Source organism: Platalea leucorodia (genome assembly GCF_965183815.1).
Source record: "Platalea leucorodia genome assembly, chromosome: 5".
Classification (NCBI taxonomy): domain Eukaryota; kingdom Metazoa; phylum Chordata; class Aves; order Pelecaniformes; family Threskiornithidae; genus Platalea; species Platalea leucorodia.
The window spans coordinates 71536854-71561624 of record NC_138827.1 but is presented as its reverse complement, the minus strand read 5'-3'; the positions used below and the strand labels follow the sequence as shown (position 1 = coordinate 71561624).

The window sequence follows — 24771 nt, the reverse complement described above, 5'->3', positions numbered from 1 at the left end:
AAGACTGGTCATTTTATCAACAGTCTTCTGAAATGTGTTAAGCAGAGACATAAAGTCAGAGGTTCTTCATTGGATTTCTGCTAACTTTACTTCTGAGAGACATATTAAGGTGACTTTGGGCTGCTTGCAGCAACTCCCTCCTGATTTATGAAGGCAAAAGAAAAGCATAGTCTTTTCAAGGAGTTCATTAAGGAAGAGCAACGCTCATTTGGTTTAAATGAGAGGGCTCTCCGATCATGAAAAACCTCCCAAGTTTTGCTGCCTCACAAATCAATCTTGATTTGTACTAGTTTAAAAGTGAAAGTAAAATGCTATTCTGAGTTTTTCCTAAAGCTTAAGGTTCGAGATCAGGTCAGCTGCTTTTTAAGCAGCAAGGGTTTTGAGACATCCACGAGTCTGCATTATTTAGGAAAGCTGGATGCCTTTGGGTATGAATATTTATGTTCACATAGATCAAACTATATAGAGACTTTCATGACAGGAGACTTTCAAGGTATATTTCTATGCACAGCTCAAGGTAGTGATCAGAAGAGCTGGCATCATCAGAAAGGATGGCATTTCCTTGCCCTCTTTTAATTCAAGATACGGATTTGAATGTAGGATGAAAAATGAACTGGTTTTTGAACTATGCTTACAGGGATGAAGATCAAATGATTAGCTTGTTTTTTATGTCAGTAGTCTTTGATACTGCTGATCACAAGGGTTTACTAATTTATCATTAAAGCTAATAAAATTATAGGATCCTTTTTCTACCTTCCAAAGAAGGAATCAGAGATGAGAAGACGCAACTGCAAACTACCAGGACTAATACCTCGCACAATGGTCTAATTCTGCCAGTATTCCTATTCTGTGGTCATGTAGAATAGGAGATTTTTTTTTTTTTTTGGCCATTGCGTCCTAGCATTCAAATGAAGCCAAGGCAGTATTTGCTTGATAGTTTGGGATTCAAACTATTAATTTGAGCCAGGAAACTGTCTAGGTGTTGGGACATTCTCAGAGACAATGAAGTAAACAGGAACTTGTTGAGAATAAATATGTTTACAAAATAGATCTCTCATGCTAGGAAACTTCAAAGCATATTTAAACTCTAGCATAGATGTGCTAGTCATATATTCCTTTAGCTACTTTACAGTAATTTCACTGTATGACAGACAAATCTAAACCTATCTTCCAGACTACACTAAAGTTTGATTATTTTCTTAACTTAATGTATCTTACTTAAAAAAGAGGTTGCCACATGAAAGCTTGCTTATAGGTAGATTCTAGAGAAAACCTGCTCAAAGTGGTTTTTTTAGATCTCGGAATTCCTGTTGAATTGCAGTATTTCTAAAGAAATGCAAATGAAATCTTTAGGTCTAGCTATGTTCTTCATTTATGAAGGGAACAGTGGAGTTCACTCTCATTTCACTTGCATAAAAGCTCAAGTTATTGTATCTTTTCTATTCCCAACTTTCTGAATGCCATCACATTCTTTGAAAAATGAATACAGGCTCCAACTATGCTCCTCAAGAATGCAGGCTACTTACAACTGCCCAACTAAATGTCATCTTGGAATATACTGAAAAGTAACAAGGATATTAGTTACCACAATTTTAAAATATATTGTGACTGATACATGATATAGAATCATTTTAGTGATTTTTAGTCTTACCTTTTTCCACTCCTGTTTTATCCACTCTAAGCAAGCAAGAAAAGTAGGTCAGTATTAAGAGAAGATACCTTACCACTATTTCAGGCACTACCTAATTGAAAATGCCATTTTTTTTCTCACCCATACACTTACCATGACAAGGTGTCAGAGGCTTTTTGTAAGTCTCTTTAGAAACATGATCCAGTTTTTGTTCTGCTTTTCCAGCATCCAGTGCTTTATTATGATCATTTTCCCCACAGATTTCAAAGTTTTTCAGTATAGAGAAGTTCATGGAAGCACTGCGGTTATCAAGAGCTGGGGGCTCCACATTGGAAAGACCTTCCTGGAGAACGCGATCTACATTTAATGGCATATTCTTAGAACATTCGACAGGTAAGAATTTTAAAAATTCTGATTTTTGAACTGTAGGCTTTACCTTGCCCATAGAGGAGTCTATCTCATGAGGGACTTCCTGGTTATCCAAAATATTCTGCCCTCCCTGATCAATATGCCTGAAATAATTTTTTTCTGGTCTGGTCTCAGTAACATCAGAACAAAACCTCTGTTTGCACTTTACCTGATTATCAGGAGAATTACTAATGTGAGGGTTTTTGTGTGCCACTGATGAGGAATCTACTTGCTTTAACATATTAGCATCATCATCAACTTGTTCTTTAGCTTGTGGTGTATTCATAGCTACACCATTCTGAGTAACTACAGCTACTTGCATTTGCTGAACTTCAGTTATTTTATTTCCATGAACAGCCTCTGCATGCAATGCATCCTTATTTTTTAATTCTTCATTTTTACAAAGTGAGAACTGTGTAAGATTTTCTTTTGGTATTATATATGCTTTCCGGCTAGCCTTTGCCAATGTACTTTTGAATCTGCCTGGTGAAAAATGGCTACTCTTTTGGTCTACTTTCTGAGTAATTTTATGAACGCTGTCACTTTTTTTGTTGCATTTTCTCTTTATAACATGCTTCTGGTCTTGTTTTCTCTTGCTGTCATGTTGGTGTACCTCTGTTTGAGACTTTTTTGAAATATATTCTCCATACCGCCCATTTTCCTCTCTACAGTTTTTTGCTGTGCTCATTTTAGAAGGCTTTTGAAAAGTTTTCCTGTTTATTTTCGGTCTGCTATGCTTCTCATTTGTATGCAGAAAGTCCTGCTGTAAAGGCAATACATTAGAAGTGTTATCCTTGAATGGTAAATTTTCAGCACAATAAACTTCTGGCTGGATCTTGTTAACAGATGAGTCTGAGTCTGCTTTTTGTATTTTGCTTTCCATGTCTTCAAAGGTTTCTGAGAAATTTTCTTTATTTGTCTCCTGTTTTCTTGGACTCATTAAGTCAACCTGGTATGTCCTCCTCGTATCTTTAGCTTTACTTGAACAATTTTGTGCTTGACAATATTTGCTGGTATTTAGCAAACTCTGTTTCCTTACAGAATTTTCTGTAGGTAGCTCTTCTGTCTGGCTTTGTAACAGTTGAGTTTGTGAGTCAGTAGTTTTTGAAATTTTACTATTGTCAGCCCTAGTGTGCCCTTCTTCTGCATACAAATTTGAACTTACTTCAGTCTTGCTTTTAATTTTCTCTTTATCCTTCTTAGAATATTTTACTTTTCTGAGATTTCCTAATAATTTATCAGAACTGGCATTACTATTTTTATTTCGGTGTAATTTACCTTTGTCTTTTGCTGTGACTGTGAGTAGTTCGCCCACATCACTGGCAGTCAACTCCATATCAGCATCATAAACAGTTTCTTCAGGCTTCATCTTGTCAGTAAAAAGCACCTTCTTAAAATCTATCTGACTTTCATTGCTGAATTCAAGAAGTGAAGGAATAATGCGAGACAACTTACTTGAACTTTCCTGCAAAGTCCTGTCATTGGTGTTGCTGCCACTGTTGATACCATGATGAGGCAGATTATTTGAGCTACTTTTTTTATCAAAATCCTTTATATTAGGCTGAGTTTTTGACTTAGGAAGTACTGCATGTTTCTTTCTTTCAGTCACATTTCCACAAAATGGCAATGAACTATCATTACATTGTTGTGGAAGCTCCTCAGATTGTCTTAAAGATTGTGTATTTTTGACATGAGTCAGGAAGCCATTAGTGCAAGTTAGTTCTGTGCATAATTGATTTTCTGCAAAGAGAAAAATTTCAGCAGCTTGGGGAAAGAGAATAGTTATCAGAATAAGACAGATTACTGAAGGTTGGACCAGAAGCACAGAAAATTACAAACTGCATTTTTTTTTTTATTTTTTTTTTTTTTTACTGAATACACACATTCTATGGTTGGTCCTTAAAAATTCAGTTAACTAGAATTAATTTCATATTTTACCAAAGTTGGACTTTTGAAATTGGGTATAAATAAAAATGTATTTTTCTATAACTACTTCAGTTATTATTTGGTTATCTTATCAAAGTTCTATTCTGTTCATATTAATTTTATTACATTTCAGCTGTGTTATTTCAATGAACATTATTCTACAAGTGATTTTCAGAACACCTATACTTATGGGTGAGCATTCTACTTTTTATTAGTTTACTACAGTTTGGGAATCTTACTATACCTTCTGTATTGCACATCAGGTAATGAATTATTAAATACTAATTTTCAGATAGCTCTGAAAAATGAATCACCTGTACAGAAATACATCATACCTTTTAAAAGTATATTTTTGTCAATGGCTGTTTCCACCGGATATATTTCAATTAACTTTTGATTATTTGTACCAGAAGGCAATGGTAATGCACACTTGACTTGATCTGAATCCGTTTCCTTTGAGAAAATACTGGTACACTTATAAGCATTTGATATTTCACACACAGAAGGGTTATGTTGCTGTTTTGCATTAGCTTTTGCAATTAAAGGAAGCTTCACTGGCAATTCTACAGATCTGAAATGAGGAAATTCTACTGTGAAGATTTTTGTTACATTTTATGCCATAACACTCAATAGTTTAAAACATTCCCTTAATAATGTATAAAAGCAGAAAACAAGAACTCAAGTATGAAATCTGGTTCTATCTTAGCGGCAAATGCATTTTTCACGATAGAGAATCCTGCTTTATGCTGGTGAGATCCCATGAAGAAAGCAGCGAGTTATTCAAACACAAGTTTTGTCTGCTAGTCTCTCTCTCTCTCTCTAAATTCCAAGTTGCAAATAGGTAATTTCTGAATTAGACAGGAAATTGTTTCTCATTACCTCAAAAATACCTGGGACAATGTACAAAGATTAATTGTAAAAAAATCCAGAGACACTTACCAGCTTCAGCATTTAATATAAGCACCTACCTAGCAGACTGACGTGTACTCTTGAACTGGTGGTCATTAGAAGGGCTACTTGGACCAGCTGACACAGGAAGAGAACTCTGAAGATTCTTTCAAAAGAACAGCAGTGGGGAGGCAGAAACAGTTAAATATTCTCTTTTGTTTTAAGTATCAGAAATACTCACAGGAAAATAATATAATGAATGGGCAAAAAATAGAAGTACTGATGAAAGGTGCATGATATTCAAACACACACAATAATTTTAAAGAAAAACATTTTGTAGCAAAACTTATCAAAATCTGTAACCTACTTGCATTCCAAAGCAATGCATAGACTTTTTAAATGTAGCTATAACTAATGCAAAGTGCATTATACACATAGAAGCACAGAGCAACACTAAGCAACTGTTTAGAACAGACAATAAAAATAGTATTTTTTTTTAATTAACTGTAAATTTGCCATGACACAAGGACTAACATGGACTACGTCTTCTGGTACGATTTCCACATGCAAGATATTTACTGCAGCATTAAGCAAGGAAGGGAAGTAGCTTGCTCATTGGTGAAGAAACCACACACTGAAGAACTATGCTTTTTTTTTTTTTAATCACATGACTTCATCAGGCCTAACTGATATTTAACTTTTAGATACTTCGTAAACAAGATTAAACTCTAAACTTTTAGCCCAAGCAACGGCAAAATTTAATTGATTTCACTAGACTGGGGTATCATCCCAAGTTTTAAGGAATTGGGGTAAATGTTTTAAAATCCATATATGATTTCAACGTTGCATGCATTTAGATGCTTTGAAAATATTATCCTGGAAAATGAGTTCGATATGGTAATAGCTCAAAAAACTTCTTACCTCAGAAAGACTGCTTATTTCTATTGCAGTTAAGAGGTTATCATTCAAAAATGCTTCTATTTCTATAAGACTTTTATTCTGCATGTAAAAGAAAATTAATTTAAAAAAATATATTTTAAGTGGCTTCTGGCTTAAGAAAAGACAAGACATAAAGGTGAATCTACATTGTAGTTTGGTTTTTCTTTTTTTTTTTTTTTTTACACTCAATTGAGCACAAACTGATTTTTAATACCAAATATAAAGATGAAGCTGACGCTAAAATAGCTATGGATAGACATATACACTGATAGACAAAACAGTAAGTAAAAAAAAATCCTATGAAAGAAAAATCAAACATGAATACTATGCTATCAGATGACACAACTTCACAAATCTGAGATGTGCATTTTAAGTCACAGTTTTAAGAAGCAATATTAAGTTCCAAAAAAGATAAAGCCTTGGTTTAGCTGATCTAAGTTTAAAGGGTATTATTTGCAGCATACCAAACAGTTTAGTTTTCGACGAAGCAAGATATTATGAAGCTGCAGCTTTTCTACTTCCTTCTGAAGAAAAATCTTCTCATTCTTTAGCTTCCGAGAATTTTCTTTCTCCACACTCAAAGCCACAGCTAATGCTTTATTATTTTGTTTTAAAGATACTTTAAACATAGATGAGTTATCTAAAGAAGACAAAATCATATTATTTTCAATAGCTTCAATTGCAGGCCCTCTCCGCATGAACTATCACTATATAACAACATTTTTATCTGTAGGTTTTGGTGGAATATTAGCAAACCCTAACACTTCCTAATATAAAACTGTTTCTGTTGGCTGTCATTCTGATGACTACTCTGTCAGCTTCAAGTTCAAGTTTAATTCATTCACGGATTCTGCTCTAGTCTGGATTTTTAATAATAAGGTTATTTTAAGAAGAAAGCATTTATAAATCGATGATTTCACAGGCATAAAAACATTTCCAAATTTCTAAAAAACAAATATACATTTCAGAAATTAAAAACATCAAACATCTTGAGCATAACTGTGAGTTTTGACAACAGAAAGAAAAAAAGCTTTAAATTAGAAAAATACCTTCCACTGTCCTAATGAAAACCTGCCTACTCATATCTGTTGCAGAATGTTTTAGGAACTTCAGTTTTGGTTGTTTTTTTTTTTTCCAGTGACACTGCATATTACCAAGATTTATTTTTTTTTTTGCCTCACATTCATAGTACACAGAGAGTTAACTTGAACTCAAGGTAGAGACAAGTCTGACCATACTTTTATAGTACAAAAAGGAGCGAGTTTAGCTTGAAATCTGCCCCATCTACATCTCTTCATTGTCTTATGTTATTACTTCTGTGATCTGTAGTCCAAAATTTGCAAGGCCTTATTTGTTTGCTTTGGGAAACAGGCAACAGAAGTGGAACCTTGTTAATCCAAACATCATGCTTTGAAATTACGATCCAGCTTAGTGAATTATTTGCATTACTGCAGTATGGAGATTTCTAAAGGACATTATTATTATTCATCTATACGGTTTATTTTTCACTGAAAATTAGTATTTTTGACATAAAGCCACAGTAAGTTCAAATATATACATAAAAACAACAGAAAAATATGTAAAAAATAGAATATATATATATACACACAAACAAAAGTACTTGCCACACCAATCACAGAAAAAGAAGCAGAAGTCAATGTTCACTTAACCATACTGCTTGAATTAGAGAGCTCTGAAATAGCAGTGTTTCACTACATTTATAGTTTCCTTACCTTTTGCAGAAGAAGATTTGAGATGTTGCAGTGTTGTTTTTGTCAGAGACAGAAACAAAACCCAACTGTCTACCATGACAAACCTATGTTTGAATTTAATCCTGACTTACTGGGTAAACAAAGTACCTTCTGGCAAGTGATTCAATCAGCAGATTAATATTTGTAGTTTTCCTCAATTCAATAAATGACTCAATGAAGAATTTTATATAAATCCCATTTTGCAAATGGGAATACTAGCTATTTTACTATGGCAACTATTTTAAAAGGTCATTGATTTTACTCATTTTGGTACCTCAGTTTTTAGACACCCCAAATGGACATGGACGTTAGAAATGCACTTGAGTACACTCTTTTTAAAAAAACATTGGCATGCCAAAGAGCAAGTACTGAAAATACTCGGAGTACTAGATAAATAAACAACTACAATCATGTGTTTTAACTTTCAGACTCTCCTAAAAGTCTCAACATACCACATTAATATATTTATCAGGCAGCAATTCAGCAAATCATGTTAAATACAATTACTATTCCTTTTGAAGTCATACATTCTAAGTACAGTAAATGGCTTCAGTTTTATTTTAACAGGACTTACTTATTAATTTAGTTTTGATTTTAGATGCTAACGAAGCATTCCATTTTGCAGCTTGTAATGTTCCATCCCTCTTCTTCATATGTCCTTTAACAGCATCCAAGGTGAAAACGGTAGATGATTTAGCAGTTGCTTGTTTATCCATCATCAAAATGAACCTGTACATTGTCAAGAGGAATGCCCACATAGTACGTGATCCTTCTCACACTTTTAAAAATTAAGTTTCATTACCTTTTATCAGGATTTGTTATCTCTGAAGTTGAGAAAATTGCTTCAGTCTTTACCTTTGTTCAATTAATTCAGACAGGTTAATGAATTGTTCCTTGAGACTTAAGTCACGTTATTAGAGTGGCAAAATATTTAACTGATAAACATAAAGACTAAAAGGATCACAGATATTTGATCTTGTCCATTCCCTCAAGTTGTTTATCCGAGTTTACACTTAAAAGGAAAAAAACACAAGGTTCTATCACTTCATAATATGACCAGAACAGCTTTTGCTTTGTTAGGACAAATTTCAAATGGAAGCATTTAAATAAACTGCATTATAAATGCTACAAATCTAAATAAACAGCGAGAGAGACCGGCGGGCAAGCACAGTCCGACGAGGGAGCGGTGTCCCAGCACACCCCTCCGCGCAGGCAGGTCCCGCCGCCAGCCGGCCCCCGGCTCCCTCCCGTCCTCACAGGGGAGAGGCAGGGCGCGCGCGCTCGCTCCCGCTCCCGCCTCGGGCGGTTGGGCGGCAGCCGTTGGGCCGAGCCGCTCTCGCGCTCCCAGCCACACGCCTCGCGGCGGGCGGGCAGGGCCGGGCAGGGCCGCGAGGCCGGGGGGCGGGCGGGGGAACAGCCCCGGGCTGAGCCGCAGGCGGGAGGGAGGGAGAGCGCCGTGCAAGCTGACCCATGCCCGCCTTTTTTACTGTACGAAGGGTTACTTGGAATTAAACCCCTGGGTGACACCGGAGCAAAACAACACACGAAAGCCAGAAAAGGCGACAAACTTAACCAGAGAATCAGTAACGCTTTGTGCTTCATAATTCAAAGGTAAAATGCAGAGCCAGGCCGTGACAGTTGGAGACAAACCCCTCCCATATCTGCAGCTGGATTTATACCACAACCAACATCCACTGCTGCATCTTTTTTGATGCTTTGTTGATAAAACAAGAAAGGCATGGCAGCAGTTTTGTCACATACGTGCAAAATCAACCCTGTTAAAATAGTTCACGTGTACTCTTACATACAGTCACACGCATTTCTTTTCAGAAATGGGATATGCGTAAGTCATTAACCTTTAATTCATGGTTCCAGTTCTTTAGTGACATTCCTGGGTGTTCTAAAAAGGGGTGAGATGCGTGTGACTTTTCAACTATATGTCTTTGCAAAACCATTTAAAATACCAACAATTAATAATGCTAAAATTAAAATATAAATATTAATCGTAGAAACGCTTAGCATCAATCCCGGTACACTGTGAGGAAGGGAGTAGGGAACTGCAGATGTCTCACCTGGCTGTCAGAGATTTTTAGGAAGAGTTGGAGGTATTTGGCTTTCTGTTCAAAGAGTTCCTTTAGGTTAAAAAGAGAAATCCGTGTAATTTCTTCTCAGTGGAAAGTTAAATTTCTTTTTGGCTGATCTTTAGCTATTAGTAATAGATGAAATAACAAACAATTAATAGACGGTCATCAAGACAGTTATGAAAACAAAAATGACAAATCTAAAAACCAATAGATTATAGCAAGTATGCATGCTGCCTGCGTACTTACTGACTTATAAGGGTAGGAGTCTCCGATATCAGAATCTGAGCAAGCCCACTTTTAGTTTGGTTCAGGTAATATTAGGACTGGGAATTGCAAGGAAGTATTTTAGTCTAATAAAATGCTTTTCCCAAAAATCTGTTCTGAGCTCAAAAGCCCTTGCTCTTTAACACTCCCTTCACATACATTCTCTTTCACTCGCAATGTGTGCCCAGCCCTACCATTAGTTCACGCGGACATTAGTTCCTAAATTTGATCCAGCAATCAGTAAACTTATAGTAAACAATTTTGTGAAAATCTTGAGAGAGTTAATGTTTTAATTTATTTGAAGATTTACAGAGATGTGGAAGGTTGAAATAAAAACAGCATTAGGTTCCGTAACGCAATAATCATCATGAAAATCTTACCTTTCCGTGTGCTAACATTACAATATGCTATAAAGTAAATCAAAGGAAACGCACGATAAGTACCTGTGGCATTATTCGAAAATGTATCTTCATGAACTTACTACTTTCATAATCTGCTGCAAATAGCATCTGGAGAGTCTCTCTTTTCTACCTTTTCTTAATTTGTGTGTGATATATGGCACAATTTCTCAGTGTGGCCCTGAAGCTGCAAAACCCTATGCTTCTATTCAATCCCCCTAAAATACAGATTTGATCCAGCACGCCTTATATGCCTTTGGTACATTTCCCCTTACAAGGCAACTTGGAAGTGACTGTAGCCACTGTAAAACTCTGGCCCAATAAAAGAGCAAATAACCTTACGTAACTTTAAAAATAGAAAACCAATCACATAAAACTTACCTCCTTATCCTTTCCAGAAGGCAGTGTTTTTTTTCCTCCAGATCCAATCATGAGTTTTCATTTCCTCCAGTTTTACAACAGTTCCAAGTCCTGAAGGGGCAATCACCAAGTTGCTTCCATTTAATGTTTATGTCACTACTGCGGGCAATAAATTTAAAACAAAACATCAAGTATTGTGTTTCCACCTGTGGTCATACTTTCCTTTACACTCCTCTGAGGAACTCCCACACTGTAACATTTCACATGTAAAAATCTCCAGTTAATTGCCAGCTGCTCAAAGCAGGGAAGAGCTTAAAGCACTGCCAAGTTTCACAGCCTATATATCTTAAATATATATTAAGAGCAAAATTCTGGTTTTCGGACACTTGGGTTCCTATGACTGGTCTTTAAACTGAATAGAAATGAGAAGGAGCAAGGGAAAGACAAACAGGCAGGCCTGTTGTAAAAGGTCTAACCATTTGGGAAGTGTTGTATTGAGCGTGTATCTTACTAGATACTTGCAAATCCATCTCTGAGAAAAATTTTAGTTGATGAATTAATCCCATATGGTCTCCCAAAGCATAAGCTATGACTAAAGGACTTCTGGTGGGTAGATGACATACAGCAGCTTCTCGCTCTGTGAATCTTCTGATGTCCAATAAGACTTGAGCTTATGCTATAGTTTTTCCTGAAATTATAGTATTAAGAACACATCTTCCTCTAATCACACCCTTTCTTGCACAAGCTTAATGAAAAATCATTTCTTAATGCCTCTTCCCCTCTGTCAAATTTGACTGAAATTAGTAAATCGAAACACAGAGGATGAGCGTGTAAGCCTGGCTTCCTTTGGAAACTAGTGAAAAAACAAAACAAAAAGTCCCTGTGTTCATTTCCCAAGAACATGCAGCTCAAAAGGCAGCTTGCTTGTGCAGGTTGGCTATGCTGCATGCTTCTATACCAAGTATATGCTGTACTAAGCTTGAATAGTAATGGTATTTCATATGGTTAAATCTGAGCTCCAAAAACTTACCGTTTGCACTGTTTGTCTGTGTGTATATGTATACTGACTGAAACCATGTATATTGTTCTGGTCTCCCAGTGCAGAAATAGATGAAGGAACATTGTTCAGACTTTTGAGGCAAACCCAAGCCAGCTTAAAGGCGAAAACAAACATAGAAAGCTGCAGCTTTATTAAGTGAATGTTTTAGAGTGAGAAAGACTGGAAGTTGTGACTTAGAATATATTGTAACATTTGACAACAGTGGCCACCTTTAAGTTGCCATTGCTATGTATGAACTATTCCCAGTGAATAAGGGACAACACACTTTATATCCTTACTAAAGATACAGTTAAGCCAGACACCATTATTCCACAAAAATAATGTATTATACTTATTTTCACTTATTTTATAGGAAGCCCATCATCCATGAATTATCAGTCTGTACTGCATTCAGTGGCATGTTGTAACTTGTGTGCTTATTTAATTAATTAGATATGAAGCATTAAAGACCTGGCTTCTGGGTACATTCTTTGCCAAGAACTGTTCAGAGAGCACATGAGAGCCATGGTGCTTGGCACGCCATTTCCTCTCTTTGCTGCAACTGTAGCATGCTTAGCTGCCAAGGAAAATGAAACATGTGACATACTTACTGTAGCTTTAACTGCCATTCTAATGCAAATCGGCATTAAGATAAAAAGAAGCGAGTTCCAAGTAGTAAGTGATCACTCAGAGTTACACAATTTCAAAGAGAATTTATTATCTCCTTACTAGGACCAGATGCAACATGATTTAGATGGCTCTTTCCTTTAATGTCCCTCACTTGACTGAAGGGAAGTCTGAATTACAAAGTCTACAGCCCTAAATAGTAACTGAAAACAAAGTAGCCCATGAATATTTAGGTATTCTCAAAATCAAAATGTAGTAACAGACCAGAATACAGAAAGCTATGCAGTCGGAACTGTGGCTGCTCTGTGATTATTTGTTACATGTCCTTGGATTTGACCCTTTAGCAAGTGAACTTGTGGTTGAAGTTTTAAATACCTTAAATATGGTAACAAAACACCTCCAATGGGAAAGGGCGAGTAAAAAACCAGGATGATACAAAATGAAAAATCAATATGAATTGCAGATATAAGTGAGCTATTTTTCTAAGGTAAATACAGAGAAACTAAATAAAATATGGGCACATTTCTTGTATGTGCAGTGTACAGTTAAATAACTGGATTTTTACTGGACTTCAGATAGCAAGTAAAATATATTGTTAACATTTGGGATTTAGTTATCTCTTACTATATTTTCTAAAACATATTATCAGCTTATAACTTGAGAAAGTTTGCAGAAACCTCAAGTTTGGCCCTGTTAACTTTGCACACAACTACTAGTTATTTGGCAGTTGTATCCATAAGGATAGGTTCTTACTGTATGTTATGGCAAAAAAGAAATTCTTCTTTATTTGCTTACACAGTTAAGTGGAGACTCGAGGTATAAACTGTTTTTTTTTTTTTTAATATGGCTGCATCTTAGAACCACTTTTCATGTGTATAGAAATTTTTCATAATGACGCTAAGACAAAAGCGTAATGGGAATCTAATTTTTTCACCTTTCCATTGTTTATGCATGCATTTTGGTGAGCAAGCAACTATATGCCAGGCATAAGCAATTCCTTTTAATAGGACAGTGCTTCTGCAAACCTTTGTGAAATGGCTGTAGGAGGTTGAAGCACCTTGCCTGCATTCATCCATGCTATTTTAACGCAGTAACAGTTTGCTCTAAAAAATGCGTACAAGTCTGAAGCAGAAAAAAAACCAAACATATTTCACAGGCAATCAACAGGAAAGCAAATTAAAAGCTATAATGCCTGCATTCATATATATTAGCTACAGCTAAACAGACTGCTGCTGGCACACACAAGCTAGTGAGTTGGTCTGCTCAGAAGGACAAGCAGTCCTGCCAAAGTAGGCCAGAAAACGCCAGCTGACCTGAGGCTATTTTCTTCTGCCTTTGCCCCCCATTTTAACCAAAGCAGACCGGTCCATCTTCAGACTCAGAGCACGTACCAGCATCGCATCATCCCTGGGGAAGCACCTGTCTCAGTGCTGCAACTCGGGACACGCAACCACAGGAGAAACCGGTGCCCGCCGCTCGGGCTTCCGCCTTGGAACGAAGCCCTGGCCCGGGCTGACCAGAAAGGCTCTGCGACCGCCCTGAAGTAAAACGGGAGCGTTGTGGGTTAGAAGAATAGCTCAAGCTGCAATGTTCTTGAGCCTACAGAAAAAGTAACTGAATCAAACCCACTGTGAGTGAACACTTACTTGTAATTAAAAAAAGAAGGAAAAAAAAGGGATTATCAGGAAGGATTTCCGCCTTACAGAGTAGCCGAGTTTACGTGGGTCAGCCTCACTTCAGAGGACGCGGACATCAAAGCCGTGCCTGAGGGACCCCCTCCGGGCAAAGCAGGGCCGGCAGGGGCAGCAGAGCCATGGGGGTCCCTACACCCGGCATGACCCGCCATACGCCTGGGTAAGGAGGCCCGAGCAGCCGGCGGTGCCCCCGGGGAGGGAGATGGCGCCGCGGGCTGCCCCTCTCCTCTCCCGGCTCGGCTCCGGCCCAGTGCTTCCTGCCGCCCGGCCGCCATTTTGCGGAGCCAAGGCGGGCCCTGAGGCGGGCCAGGCTGCTCCAGGCCCGGCGAGGCGGCCCTGCTGCGGGAGGCGGTGGCGCAGGTAACGCGGGATGGCGGCCGCCCCCGCCCCGCGGCGGGACCCCCTCTACCCGCGGGCGGGGAGCTGAGGCGCCTTCCCCGGCTGGCTCCCGGGGGGCGGGAGGGGCTTCCCCTTTTCTGGCGGAGCGGCGCCCCGCGAAAGGGAGGGAGCGCCCCGGGCTGCCGTGGGGGCGGCGGCCCCGCTGGCTCCCCGGCGGCCTGCGAGTTCATCAGTCAGTTTTGGTGGAACAATAGCAGGTGCCCGGGCAAAAGGCGCGTAGTGAGAGTTAGTACCCCTCAAAGGGCGTGCTCTAAAAGAAAAACCAAACCCAAACCCAAACAGTTTGAAGATTTTCTTCTGCTGCTTGTGTCATTTTCTTTCTGCCCAGACAGGGCCCCCCTCCTACAGGGAGCTCAAGGCAGGCACAAGTAAGAGTATTTATTGGCAATCTGGCATTAATGACGTGACACCTTCAACAACTAGTTAAAGCAGCTCTAATTAAAGATCACATTTTAAAGAAGCCAAGTTGTTAGTACAAAATTACTGCATTTTTACTGCATTGAACTATACTCAAACCAGGATTTCCCAGAATGTCCTTCCAGTGCTCTGCTCGCATGTACTGACCACATAATTCTGCTTACCCATTTCTCTCAAAAGAGTAACCTATGTGTTTCCCAGCAAAGTAAAATGCCTTAGGTTTTTATAGTAAAGGTGTAAAATATTTGGCTGTTTGCACTAATATGTCTCCAGAACTGTTTTCAAAGCTAATTTACAGTATTATGTAACAAACATGTAAGAGCCGAGCTAACGCTTAGGTCTTGTATATAATATGTTCAGTCTTAACTGGCATTAGATTTACTTTTGTTTGTTATCTGTTACAGGTTTGACTAGCTCGTAGTTAACATCATTATTTGCAAATGCAATGGAAGAGGGCAAGACTGAAGACGCCCAGGGTATTCTGCGACTTAATGTGCGAGGATGTTTATACACAGCCAGGCACGAGTCTTTATGCCGCTTTAAGGATTCAATGCTAGCTTCTATGTTTAGTGGACGCTTTCCTCTAAAAGTGGATGAATCAGGTAAATATGTTCAAGCTGTAAATATGACATTCTGATCAGGGAGCTCTGTGGCAAATACATGCTTTTATATATATCTATGCATTTTATAGTATATCTCTTTTCCCAACGTGCTGAGCATCAGTTGGCTTCTTTAATTCCAGAATGTAAAACAATTATGCATGCATGATTTTATATTTATGAGCAATTCATCTGAGTTCCACAAGACTATGCATGTTTGCAAACATAAATGTTTGTACGGTGCTTAGCCCTGCCTTGTCCCGGTCCAAACTGTGGCTTTGGAATGTACTTCTTCAGTATGAATATGAAAATAGATAAAATAGAAGCTGGCAGAGTATTTGGCATTTAACTTGGATCCTGTTTGTGACCCCCTATATTCTCCAGAGGCATCTCACTCTCTCTGTTCATCACATAAGTAGATTTGGGTCTAATCTTTGTTTCAGAATACTTCATTACCCCGTAAAGATTGCATTTTTCACCACCATGGCTTGATATGAAAGCTTGAATAAAACTATTCATGGGTCAAATTGCACACTTGTTTGTGACTTGGAAATCCTGCCAAAGTATGTCCAGTTTAAAGATATGATGGGTGGAGAATAGTAATTCTTCATTGTACACTTTTGACTGTTTAAAATATCTGAAATGTTCAACATTTTTATGGGCAGGGCTTTGCTACCATCTTTCAGTTGCAGTGAACAGCCTGTTGTATGCAGCTGTGTATAATTTGGCCAGTTTCTGTAGTGGTCCTTGAGCCCAGCAGGCAAAGGAGAGAAAAAGAAACAAAAAATACTGTAAAACTTGAGTAATATTCAGGGAAGGTTAGACTAGATGTGTACTGGAGCTGATGCTACTTTTAACTCTTTGAAATTGCTTAGACCCCAAATTCAAAAAATCTCTGCAATAGCAAGAAAAGATGTATCCGTAGTTAGAATTAGAAATGCATCTAGAATTTGATTTTAGCATTTTAAGTGGAGTGCAGTAGAGCTGAGGTGGTATGCTGGCATGGTCCTATGCAGATTAGTGATTTCACTGAAATTCCAAATTTACTGCACTAAGAATTTTATCTTCAAATAACAAATATTCCAGGGAAACAAAACAGTCGTTTTAAAAGAATAGGGAAAGTATACTTACTCCTTCTAAGTAAGTAAAATTAGTACAGAATTTTTATATAAAGGCTTTACTTGATGATTTGGTAGAATGTGACAAGTCTGTCTTCGCTTGCTGGAAGCAGTATTTTAAATCATTTTATTTCTGTTTTCAGGAGCATGTCTAATTGATCGAGATGGAAGCCTGTTTAAATATCTTTTGGATTATCTTCATGGAGAAGTTCGGATTCCTGAAGATGAACAAATTCGAATTGCACTGCAGGAAGAAGCAGATTATTTTGGCATCCCTTATCCATACAGTCTGTCTGACCATTTGGCCAATGAAATGGAGACATATTCTTTAAGGTCAAATATAGAGCTTAAAAAGGTCTTGACGTTTCTTACGTTTTTAAAGATGTACTCTCTAATCCACACCATTCATTAGCATCAGATACTAAAACTACAGTGTATGCAAGTTAGCAGTTTTTAATCACCACATTAAATCACCAGTAAAATCAGAGTTTTAGGTTAAGAAATCCTGGAGTTGATAATGCAGTCATAGTAGTTAAGGACATCAGCTTTTCCCATCATTGCAATACAGCAACAGTTTAAATTTGTCTCTGTTTTACACGCAAATCTGCTGTAAAACTTGCGTAGTAGGAATGACATTGTTTAGCTCCCTGTTTGGCTTCAAATTTTATTTTATATTAGATTTGATCCCTTCAAGATGTTTGGTTTTTTTTTTTTTTTCAGTTTTACAAATTCATCCTAAAACTTGAAAGATAAAAGGTACTTTGTCATTTTTTTAGAACAAGAAAGGAGAAAAGAAACTTAATGTATTATTTAAAATCCTAACGTTTGTCTATTTTAGAGTATTGTAACTTAAGAGCTAATTCTGATTAACTGATTGGAAATTAACTCATATTACCAGGTATGGCTGTGTTAGTCCTGAATGTCGTCTATGTTCTCTTAGTAAGCTATTGTTCCATATATTTCACATTCTTCCTTACTTATTTCCTTTTGAAAAGCATAAAACATTTCTAGGCCTTTCAGTTTCTCTTCATATTAGGGATTTGCCATGTCCTTCAGTATTTCTTTTGTCTTTCTGTGAATGTCTCCTAGTTTTACAGTATTGTCTGTTAACATCAGATAAGAAATACTGCACACATTATTCTACATAAACTACATCCTTGATTTACTTAAAAGAGCTCACCAGTACCGTTAAAAATACTTAAATACAAAAGTTTATTCAACTAAAAATATTGTATTCTTAATAATATTCTTTATTTTGTATTCTATGTTTTTTCCAGGCTTTGTTAGATTTTTGCGATTCTTATGATTTAGTTTGTACCAAGCCTACAGTTTGGGTCCTGCACTATCTCAACACTTCTGGAGCAAGCTGTGAAAGTAAAATTATTGGTGTGTATGCCACAAGAGCTGATGGGACTGATGCAATTAATAAAGAGCTAGGAAAGAAAATTCATAGTAAAAGCATTTACAAAAGGTAAGATGACTGTCAAACACATGAAAGCACTCTGAAGTGAGAATGAACACTCACATATTATAATAATACCTAAATATTATTATATGTAGCATAATATAGCATTATTGTACTATAAATCTATGGAAAGAATCAGATTCTTTCCAGCTTTGAAAACAGCTGGCTAATGCAGTGGTCACATGAAACAAACAAACAAGAGAAAAACTAAGCATGGAGTACAAGAATTTGAGAGAGTCCACAAAAGGTGGCTAGCATGCAGTTGCTGTAAGTTCTCATTATGTTTTACTTGCTATTTTTAAAATGTCTCAATCATTTAAAATTACTTTCTAATTTAGGATGGTATTTACACTAAATACAGTGAATTAATCCCCATCCAGAAAAAGTTCCAGAAATATTCACAATGTTGGTTGTGATTCTTGCAATTGTATTTTGCAGTCTTCTAAGACAGCTGAAAGAAATACTTAACACCAAAAAGAACTGAAGATGAAAGGAAATGGTTTTAATTCTTTAAAGGACATGTACTTCTCTACTACACTATTAATATATTTTTATGGCAGTAATTATAAGTTATTGGTAGACCTGTGCTTGAGTGTCTGGAAGCAATTTGTCTTTCTCTTGGTCCCACAGTACAGTGTCAGAAATGTACTTCACTGTGTACCTTTTGAAACATGATTAAGATAGAGCTTTTGATGTTTCATCGTCTTTATAATTAAGATGCTTATTTTCCTAAATTTAGGCCGGGAACATTGATATTTATTCCAAAAGTATTTGGACACATAGTATCAGGTATCTTTCCTCCTACTGTGTTTTCCCTTTGAATAAATGATTGAGATTTAGAAGAACAGATTTTACACCATTAATTGTGTAATTATTATTTTATGAACATCTGTTCTTTCATGAATACCCATTTTTAGCAATAGGTGTTCACAGGCATGCAGAGCATAGGAGGATGGCTATTTAGAACCTCTTATACAAATGAAAATGAAATTTAAGTAACATTTTTCTTTCTGCTTTACAAAATAGTTACTATTAAGTCCTTAGAGATAGGAGTTGGTAAAAAGAGTGATACATTTCGTCAGTGGTACATTTTTAAGGACTTCGCTAGATCTACCACATAACCATTACCTTTAAAACAATATTTCTAGAGAAGCTGGAAATAACGTCCAATACATCTGGAGCTATTACTCAGTAGCTGAGTTGAAAAAGATGATGGATGCTTTCGATGCCTGGGAAGGGAGAGGTAGAGTATTATTTTTTTTTATTTTATTTCAGTAGTACTACTTTTCTACAGAAAAATAAGAAAAATATTTGCCAATTAACTATAATAAAAACTCTGCATACATTTTCACTCATTCAGTAGCATGTTGTAAAATATCCCATAGTAGTGGCTATTTGGGAAAAAAAAAAAAAAAAAAGAGAGAGTCTTAAGGGGTGTTCCAGCAAGGTGACATGAGTTGACATGAATGAACAGATGTAGTGAGGGCTACCACAGGCAAGGGGTGGTAGCCTGCTGGCATTGGGCACTCTGGTGGAGGCCCCAGAAGCACATTGGCTGTAAGCAATGTTCACATCAGCATAGTTTCAAAGCTGAAATTCTACATGATAAAAACCATGCATTTATTTAGTCGGGCGTATATACACATGGTATTGACGCTGTTCTCTCAGCTCATCAGTACAATGTCCCTCTGAAATGCAGGTGTCAGCTACTGGAGAGTGCCTCAGGAGCTGATTGAATGTTGGACTCTTGAAGAACGCCCTTTGAAAGGCAGTTTGCATCATATGCCTCCGGTTCATAAAAGGTATGCTGATTTGCATAGGTGGCTTAAAATAAAGCAGAAATACAGCACAATTTTTTTTTTTTTTTTATGATTTCAGGTTCTTTGAATAGCTATGAATGTTGAGTTTTCTCTGTTTTTTCCTATTTACATTTTTATAAAATATAATTGGAGAGCTTAATTGCAGAACTGAACTTAGTAGAAACAAATTACCTTTTTTAGGCTGCTGAAACTCTGTTCTACTTCTTCAGCTTTTAAAACATCATTTTAGAGTGGGAAGAAGTAATTTCAAAAAGTAGAGAGCAGTATTAGTTAAATGGACTGCTAAAAAAAAGAAATTTACCTGAAAACTTTAAACGGTTAACTGATTTTCACATGTGAGATGCCTTCTTTTTAGAAGGAATTTCTAGAATTTCTTCTTTGCAGTTTTACGGTGATACTTTTGAGTACACCTCCATTCTCAATACACTACCTAAAAGCAGCCTTTGCAGGTGCAGCTACACAGTTGATCTAAGCCACCCTACAGCCACTTTACTGCTAGATAGAAGAGGATCCTGCTGACCTTCCTTGTCCCTGGCCACACTGTCATTTCAGCAGCAGCCACAGAGCCACATCAGCACCATGATCCGAGTGAAAACTCCTATCTCCCCATCCTCCCCTTTTTTTTTTTTTTTTTTGGATACTGCATTCTTTGCTTTTCGTAGCTCAAATAGGAAGGACTGTGACCATTTGATCCCTGGATTGCCAAACAGCCTACATGTATTCTTGAACGCTCCTCTACTACCATTGCCTGTTTTGTCTCCCACCTCTCTGTTTTGATTTGTTTTCTCTATTCTTCTGCTCCCTCAAAAAAGCTATGTTCAGGTTTCAGCTAAAACTCCTGATGTACCGCAGTGATCCTGGTGAGACCGTATACTGTCTTGAAATACTGTAAATGAACTTAGTTACTGATTATAGTTTACCTATACTTCCTTGCTACTATGAAAGCACCAAATCTTTGAATGTTTAAGCTTTCCTTTTTGTGATTCCTTTTGGTGGTTCTTTTGATCTGGGACGTGCAGATGTTGAGAATACATTCTCACCTTGTGGCTCTAAGGAAAACCTCCCTGGACTCATAAGTACTAGGTTATTTGCAGGCTTTCTGTTTGAACAGTGTCACCATATACCAGTTTTATAAGAGCAATAATAAGAAATATTACTCTCAGATATTGTTTATACTTCTGGTATGAATCCTTGTGGCATTTCACGGATCTTTTAAAATACAAAATGCAAGTACCCTGAAGAATATCAATGCTTTTGTAGTGTATCTTTTAAACTGTTCTCTCGTGGCTCTCACAGTTCATAGCCTGTTTACAGTACTGACCTGCCAGCTAAATGTTTCTTCATTCCTGACAATCAGGTCAGTTAAAGCTACAGCTTTTCTTTGTCAGCTCAAAATCTAATATAATCAGATTCATACATGTTCTTTCTCCTACTACCAGATTTTAGTAGCTTTACCCCATGTAGGAGCCAGCAACAGAGCCACAGTTTGACAGCTTTTCCTGGTTTCGGCTGGGATAGGGTTAATTTTCTTCCTAGTAGCTGGTATAGTGCTGTGTTTTGGATTTAGGATGAGAATAAGGTTGATGACACACTGATGTTTTAGTTGTTGCTAAGTAGTGCTTACATCAGTCAAGGACTTTTCAGCTGATTTTGATTTCTATTTACTGATCATCCCTCTGACCTGGCCTGGTCTAGCTTTTGTTTTGTTGGGTTTCAGCTTTTCTAACATCCTGCTCAGCTGTTTCAGTGTGACCTCGATTTCTATGGCATCATTTATTATTTCCTTGAGGAATTACAATCTTCTAGGTGTCTGTCCATTTTTCTTTGCCAACACTGAGAAACAGCATTTGTATAATACTTCAAAAAGGCTGTCTAGTTGTACCTATTAGAGTTGCCATGGGACTCCATAGGCGTTCTTACATAGGTTCTTTTTTTTGTTTTTAAACATTTTCTCTTGAAAGATTATCCATAATCATTTGTATTGAAAAGAAAGAAGAAATATCTTCTTATTTTCTCAAATTACATAGTATGGAACTCTGCGGTTTGTGTTTATGTGCAGTTGGGTCTTACATTTTTGTAGATAATTTAAAATACATCAGACTAGTATTTAGTGGATTTTGTATCTGATGGAATCTGTAGCATTTTAATATTTTCTTTCTATACCTCCTCCAGCCTTCTTTCTCATTGATTTCCACTTAGCAGTTTGTGCACCATATCTCTTACAATTTTTAATGTGTAATATTACTTACACAGGTAGAGGAGATTGATGGTACTGTTAATATAAAGGCAAGCCTGATTGCAGCAATGAACAGTTGAGAACCATAAATGATATTGTAACGAGCAAAAATTAAAAGAACTTCAGCTTTGTGGATGGCTGTCGCAGAGCGTCTGTATTGTAATAACGTTATAAAAAGAATAATTTATGTACATAGTTTGTTTCTTTAATTGAAGTTCTTTGTTTTACAGACGATTAATCGACTTTACTGAAGAGGAAGACTATTTACCGTGTAAAGCGGGTCCCAAGCCAATTAGATTCTCAGGTCCCTCAACAAGTACCCATATCAAAGTCAAGAATTCAGCTTCATTAAAGGTAGCTGCTTGCAATCCTTCACGTTCTGCGGTGACTCTTAAACGACCCAATAGTGAAAGTTTGACGCTGCACAAAGTAGCTTCTGAAACCGTATCCACGACGGGCACATCGGAGCCCAGCAATTCCCCGGCGCCCTGTGGAACACTGAGTGCTGACAACGGGACACCGTGTCAAATGCCGTTCAAGATCGCGGTGCCTAGGAAGGCTGTAAGCAACCGTGTAGTAAAGCTGAAGCGAACTCCCCTTTTTCTTGTGACACCATCCCAGCCATCTTCTTCTGTATCCAGTAAAACAAGTGAACAGGACGGTGCTGCTGTTGAAACTCCTACTACTTCTATGGTACTAAACAAGGAAGAAGCAGTTGTGTTAGCAGAGAGTATTAAGCTTAAGAATGATAAAGTGGATGGGTAATGTTTGACTCAGCCTGATAGACTGGATAGCTTTGCATCATCTGGTCAAAGAAGAGATCATCATCTCACGTGGTCATTTATTCAAAGATTTGGTAGAAAATTACAATGAAAAAGTTTGTGAAAAGCATAGGGAGAAATTGTTTTAAGTGAGCACTGAAGTGTGTTTTCTGCTTTATTTCAAAATATTTTTTAGATGTTGGGAAGGGTAGAGGAAAAATGGATTAAAAAACCTCCTCAAACACAGACCATGTGCAGTCTAATGTTACGGTATCTCGCGTTTGTATTTCTGTCAGGCTGTACTAGTACAACTGACCTTTTTAAAGGGACTACTTGCACAGCATAAAAGACGACCTGTTTATCAACTTTTAACTACAGTTAACATCAACTCGAGTTAATTTCCTTAATTTGTATCATCTTTAAAGTGGGGAAAAATAGATGACAATAAGTAGCTTTTATTAGATACAAGTTTGCCACAAGTGTGCAACATACTGAGTACTGTGAGGATTCCAGAAGTTGAATGCACTTACTGGCACTTCTGGTAAGGAGAAGTCACCATTTTGTTATTAACAGCAATGAAAGGGACCACCTTTGCTTGGACACATTGAGAAAATTCAGAAATAGAGGAAGGGAAGAAGCACGCCTAGGGAGTAACAAGGCAATTTTTTCCATAGACCCGAGACATACGTGTACTACTTTCCTAACGTGGTGTGGTCTGCCACTGGGGTGAGGCTGCTGCAGGCAGCCGGGGCAGCCTCGGCATTTTGTATTGCGCCACTGCTGGGTGTGTTTTCGGCAGCTGCAGGAACCTCACAGGTCTGAGTTACAGCTGGCCTTCCTGTGTCCTTCTGCAGGTCCTTTCAAATGAGGAGGGGACAACCTCAACTTCTGTGCAGCAAAGCAGCATTAACAGAGGTGCCCTCGTTCGAAGAACCCCTCCCTCCCCCAGAGCAGGATAGAGGAGACCTTCTTGTACCAGGGTAAATTTTGACTAATGATACTGAAGAGCTGCTGTATGTTTCTGTCAGCAGAGGAAAGCTGAATTTGGCTCACTGATTTTAAAAAGCCCTTTTAGTTGTTTAAATTAGTGAACGAAACCTGACTTTGGTTTGTGCCCTTGCTTGCTTACCGTTGGGCGCTGGGTTTTTTTGTTGGTTTTGCTTTTCCAGCACAATAAATACAGCTGTCCCTAAATGTTGAGAAGTCCTATCGCATTGCCAAAATGCAATGTTCTTAAAATTCCTGAGACTATTAGACTTACAGAAGGGTTCTTTAAATGTTTTATTTTCTAGATCATTTAGAAGCTATCACATTTTCAGGCTTTTCTCCTAACCACAAGGACTTTAAACATCATTTGCCCAAGTAAAAAAACCCAAATTTTCATGTACTAATGTTTAGGGAGACACTTTGCCATGAACAGTAGTCACCGTAAAAGTGTGCAGTACTGTAATTTTCTGGTATTGGTGTGTATATTGAAGACCAGCTTACCTTTAGAATCTTTAAGCTAGTGGTTTTTCTTAAAAGATAAACCTAAAGAACAACAATCCCAAGGCTCTTCCTATCCCAACAAAAAAATTTTCACTGAAGAAAGGACAAGGCAAACATTATGGAAAGGTGCTAACATAATGTCATCTATTCTTTGAGCATGCAAGTCATCATTGACACGAAGTTTGTGAAATTTGTTTTTCATAATAATCTGACTGAAAAGCAGCTTTTAATACTTATCTCCTGTGTGACTTCTACATCACTATTTATTAAATAGCTGAGCACTTCACCATGCACCTTTAAATCTTTTTACAATGCTTCCTAAAGCAGATTTCCTTCCTCTTCAACTTTTGATGAATTTAGAAGGCTTCTATAAACACAGAATCACAGAATCATTTAGGTTGGAAAAGACCCTTAAGATCATCGAGTCCAACCAGCACTAAAGCTCACAAAGATCACTGAG

At 37.5% G+C, this 24771-nt stretch overlaps 2 protein-coding genes across 4 annotated transcripts in view; one reads left to right on the top strand and one right to left on the bottom strand.

Moving 5' to 3' along the window:
- The window catches only part of SGO2 (shugoshin 2), a 17631-nt gene extending 3577 nt beyond the window's left edge, over positions 1 to 14054 (bottom strand). Inside the window, exons 1-10 of the mRNA XM_082314046.1 lie at positions 13961 to 14054; positions 13706 to 13852; positions 10670 to 10807; positions 9615 to 9748; positions 8117 to 8271; positions 6256 to 6431; positions 5774 to 5851; positions 4933 to 5018; positions 4300 to 4535; positions 1784 to 3778 (exon numbers count right to left, since the gene is read on the bottom strand). Of these exons, the coding sequence (XP_082170172.1) occupies positions 1784 to 3778; positions 4300 to 4535; positions 4933 to 5018; positions 5774 to 5851; positions 6256 to 6431; positions 8117 to 8261 (2716 nt within the window). The 5' untranslated portion in view covers positions 8262 to 8271; positions 9615 to 9748; positions 10670 to 10807; positions 13706 to 13852; positions 13961 to 14054. The remainder of the gene's footprint in view (positions 1 to 1783; positions 3779 to 4299; positions 4536 to 4932; positions 5019 to 5773; positions 5852 to 6255; positions 6432 to 8116; positions 8272 to 9614; positions 9749 to 10669; positions 10808 to 13705; positions 13853 to 13960) is intronic.
- On the top strand, positions 13871 to 24771 carry KCTD18 (potassium channel tetramerization domain containing 18). Of its 3 annotated transcripts, none has more exons than XM_082314048.1 (8): positions 13871 to 13944; positions 15229 to 15426; positions 16685 to 16896; positions 17819 to 18012; positions 19155 to 19249; positions 19706 to 19808; positions 22293 to 22755; positions 23678 to 24771. In XM_082314048.1, exons 2-8 carry the CDS (start codon positions 15270 to 15272, stop codon positions 23780 to 23782), a joined length of 1329 nt encoding a protein of 442 aa, XP_082170174.1. In that variant the 5' UTR covers positions 13871 to 13944; positions 15229 to 15269; the 3' UTR covers positions 23783 to 24771. The 3 variants fall into 3 exon arrangements, with proteins under 3 accessions (XP_082170174.1, XP_082170175.1, XP_082170173.1); XM_082314049.1 differs by lacking the exon at positions 13871 to 13944 and adding an exon at positions 14090 to 14168; XM_082314047.1 differs by lacking the exon at positions 13871 to 13944 and adding an exon at positions 14285 to 14368.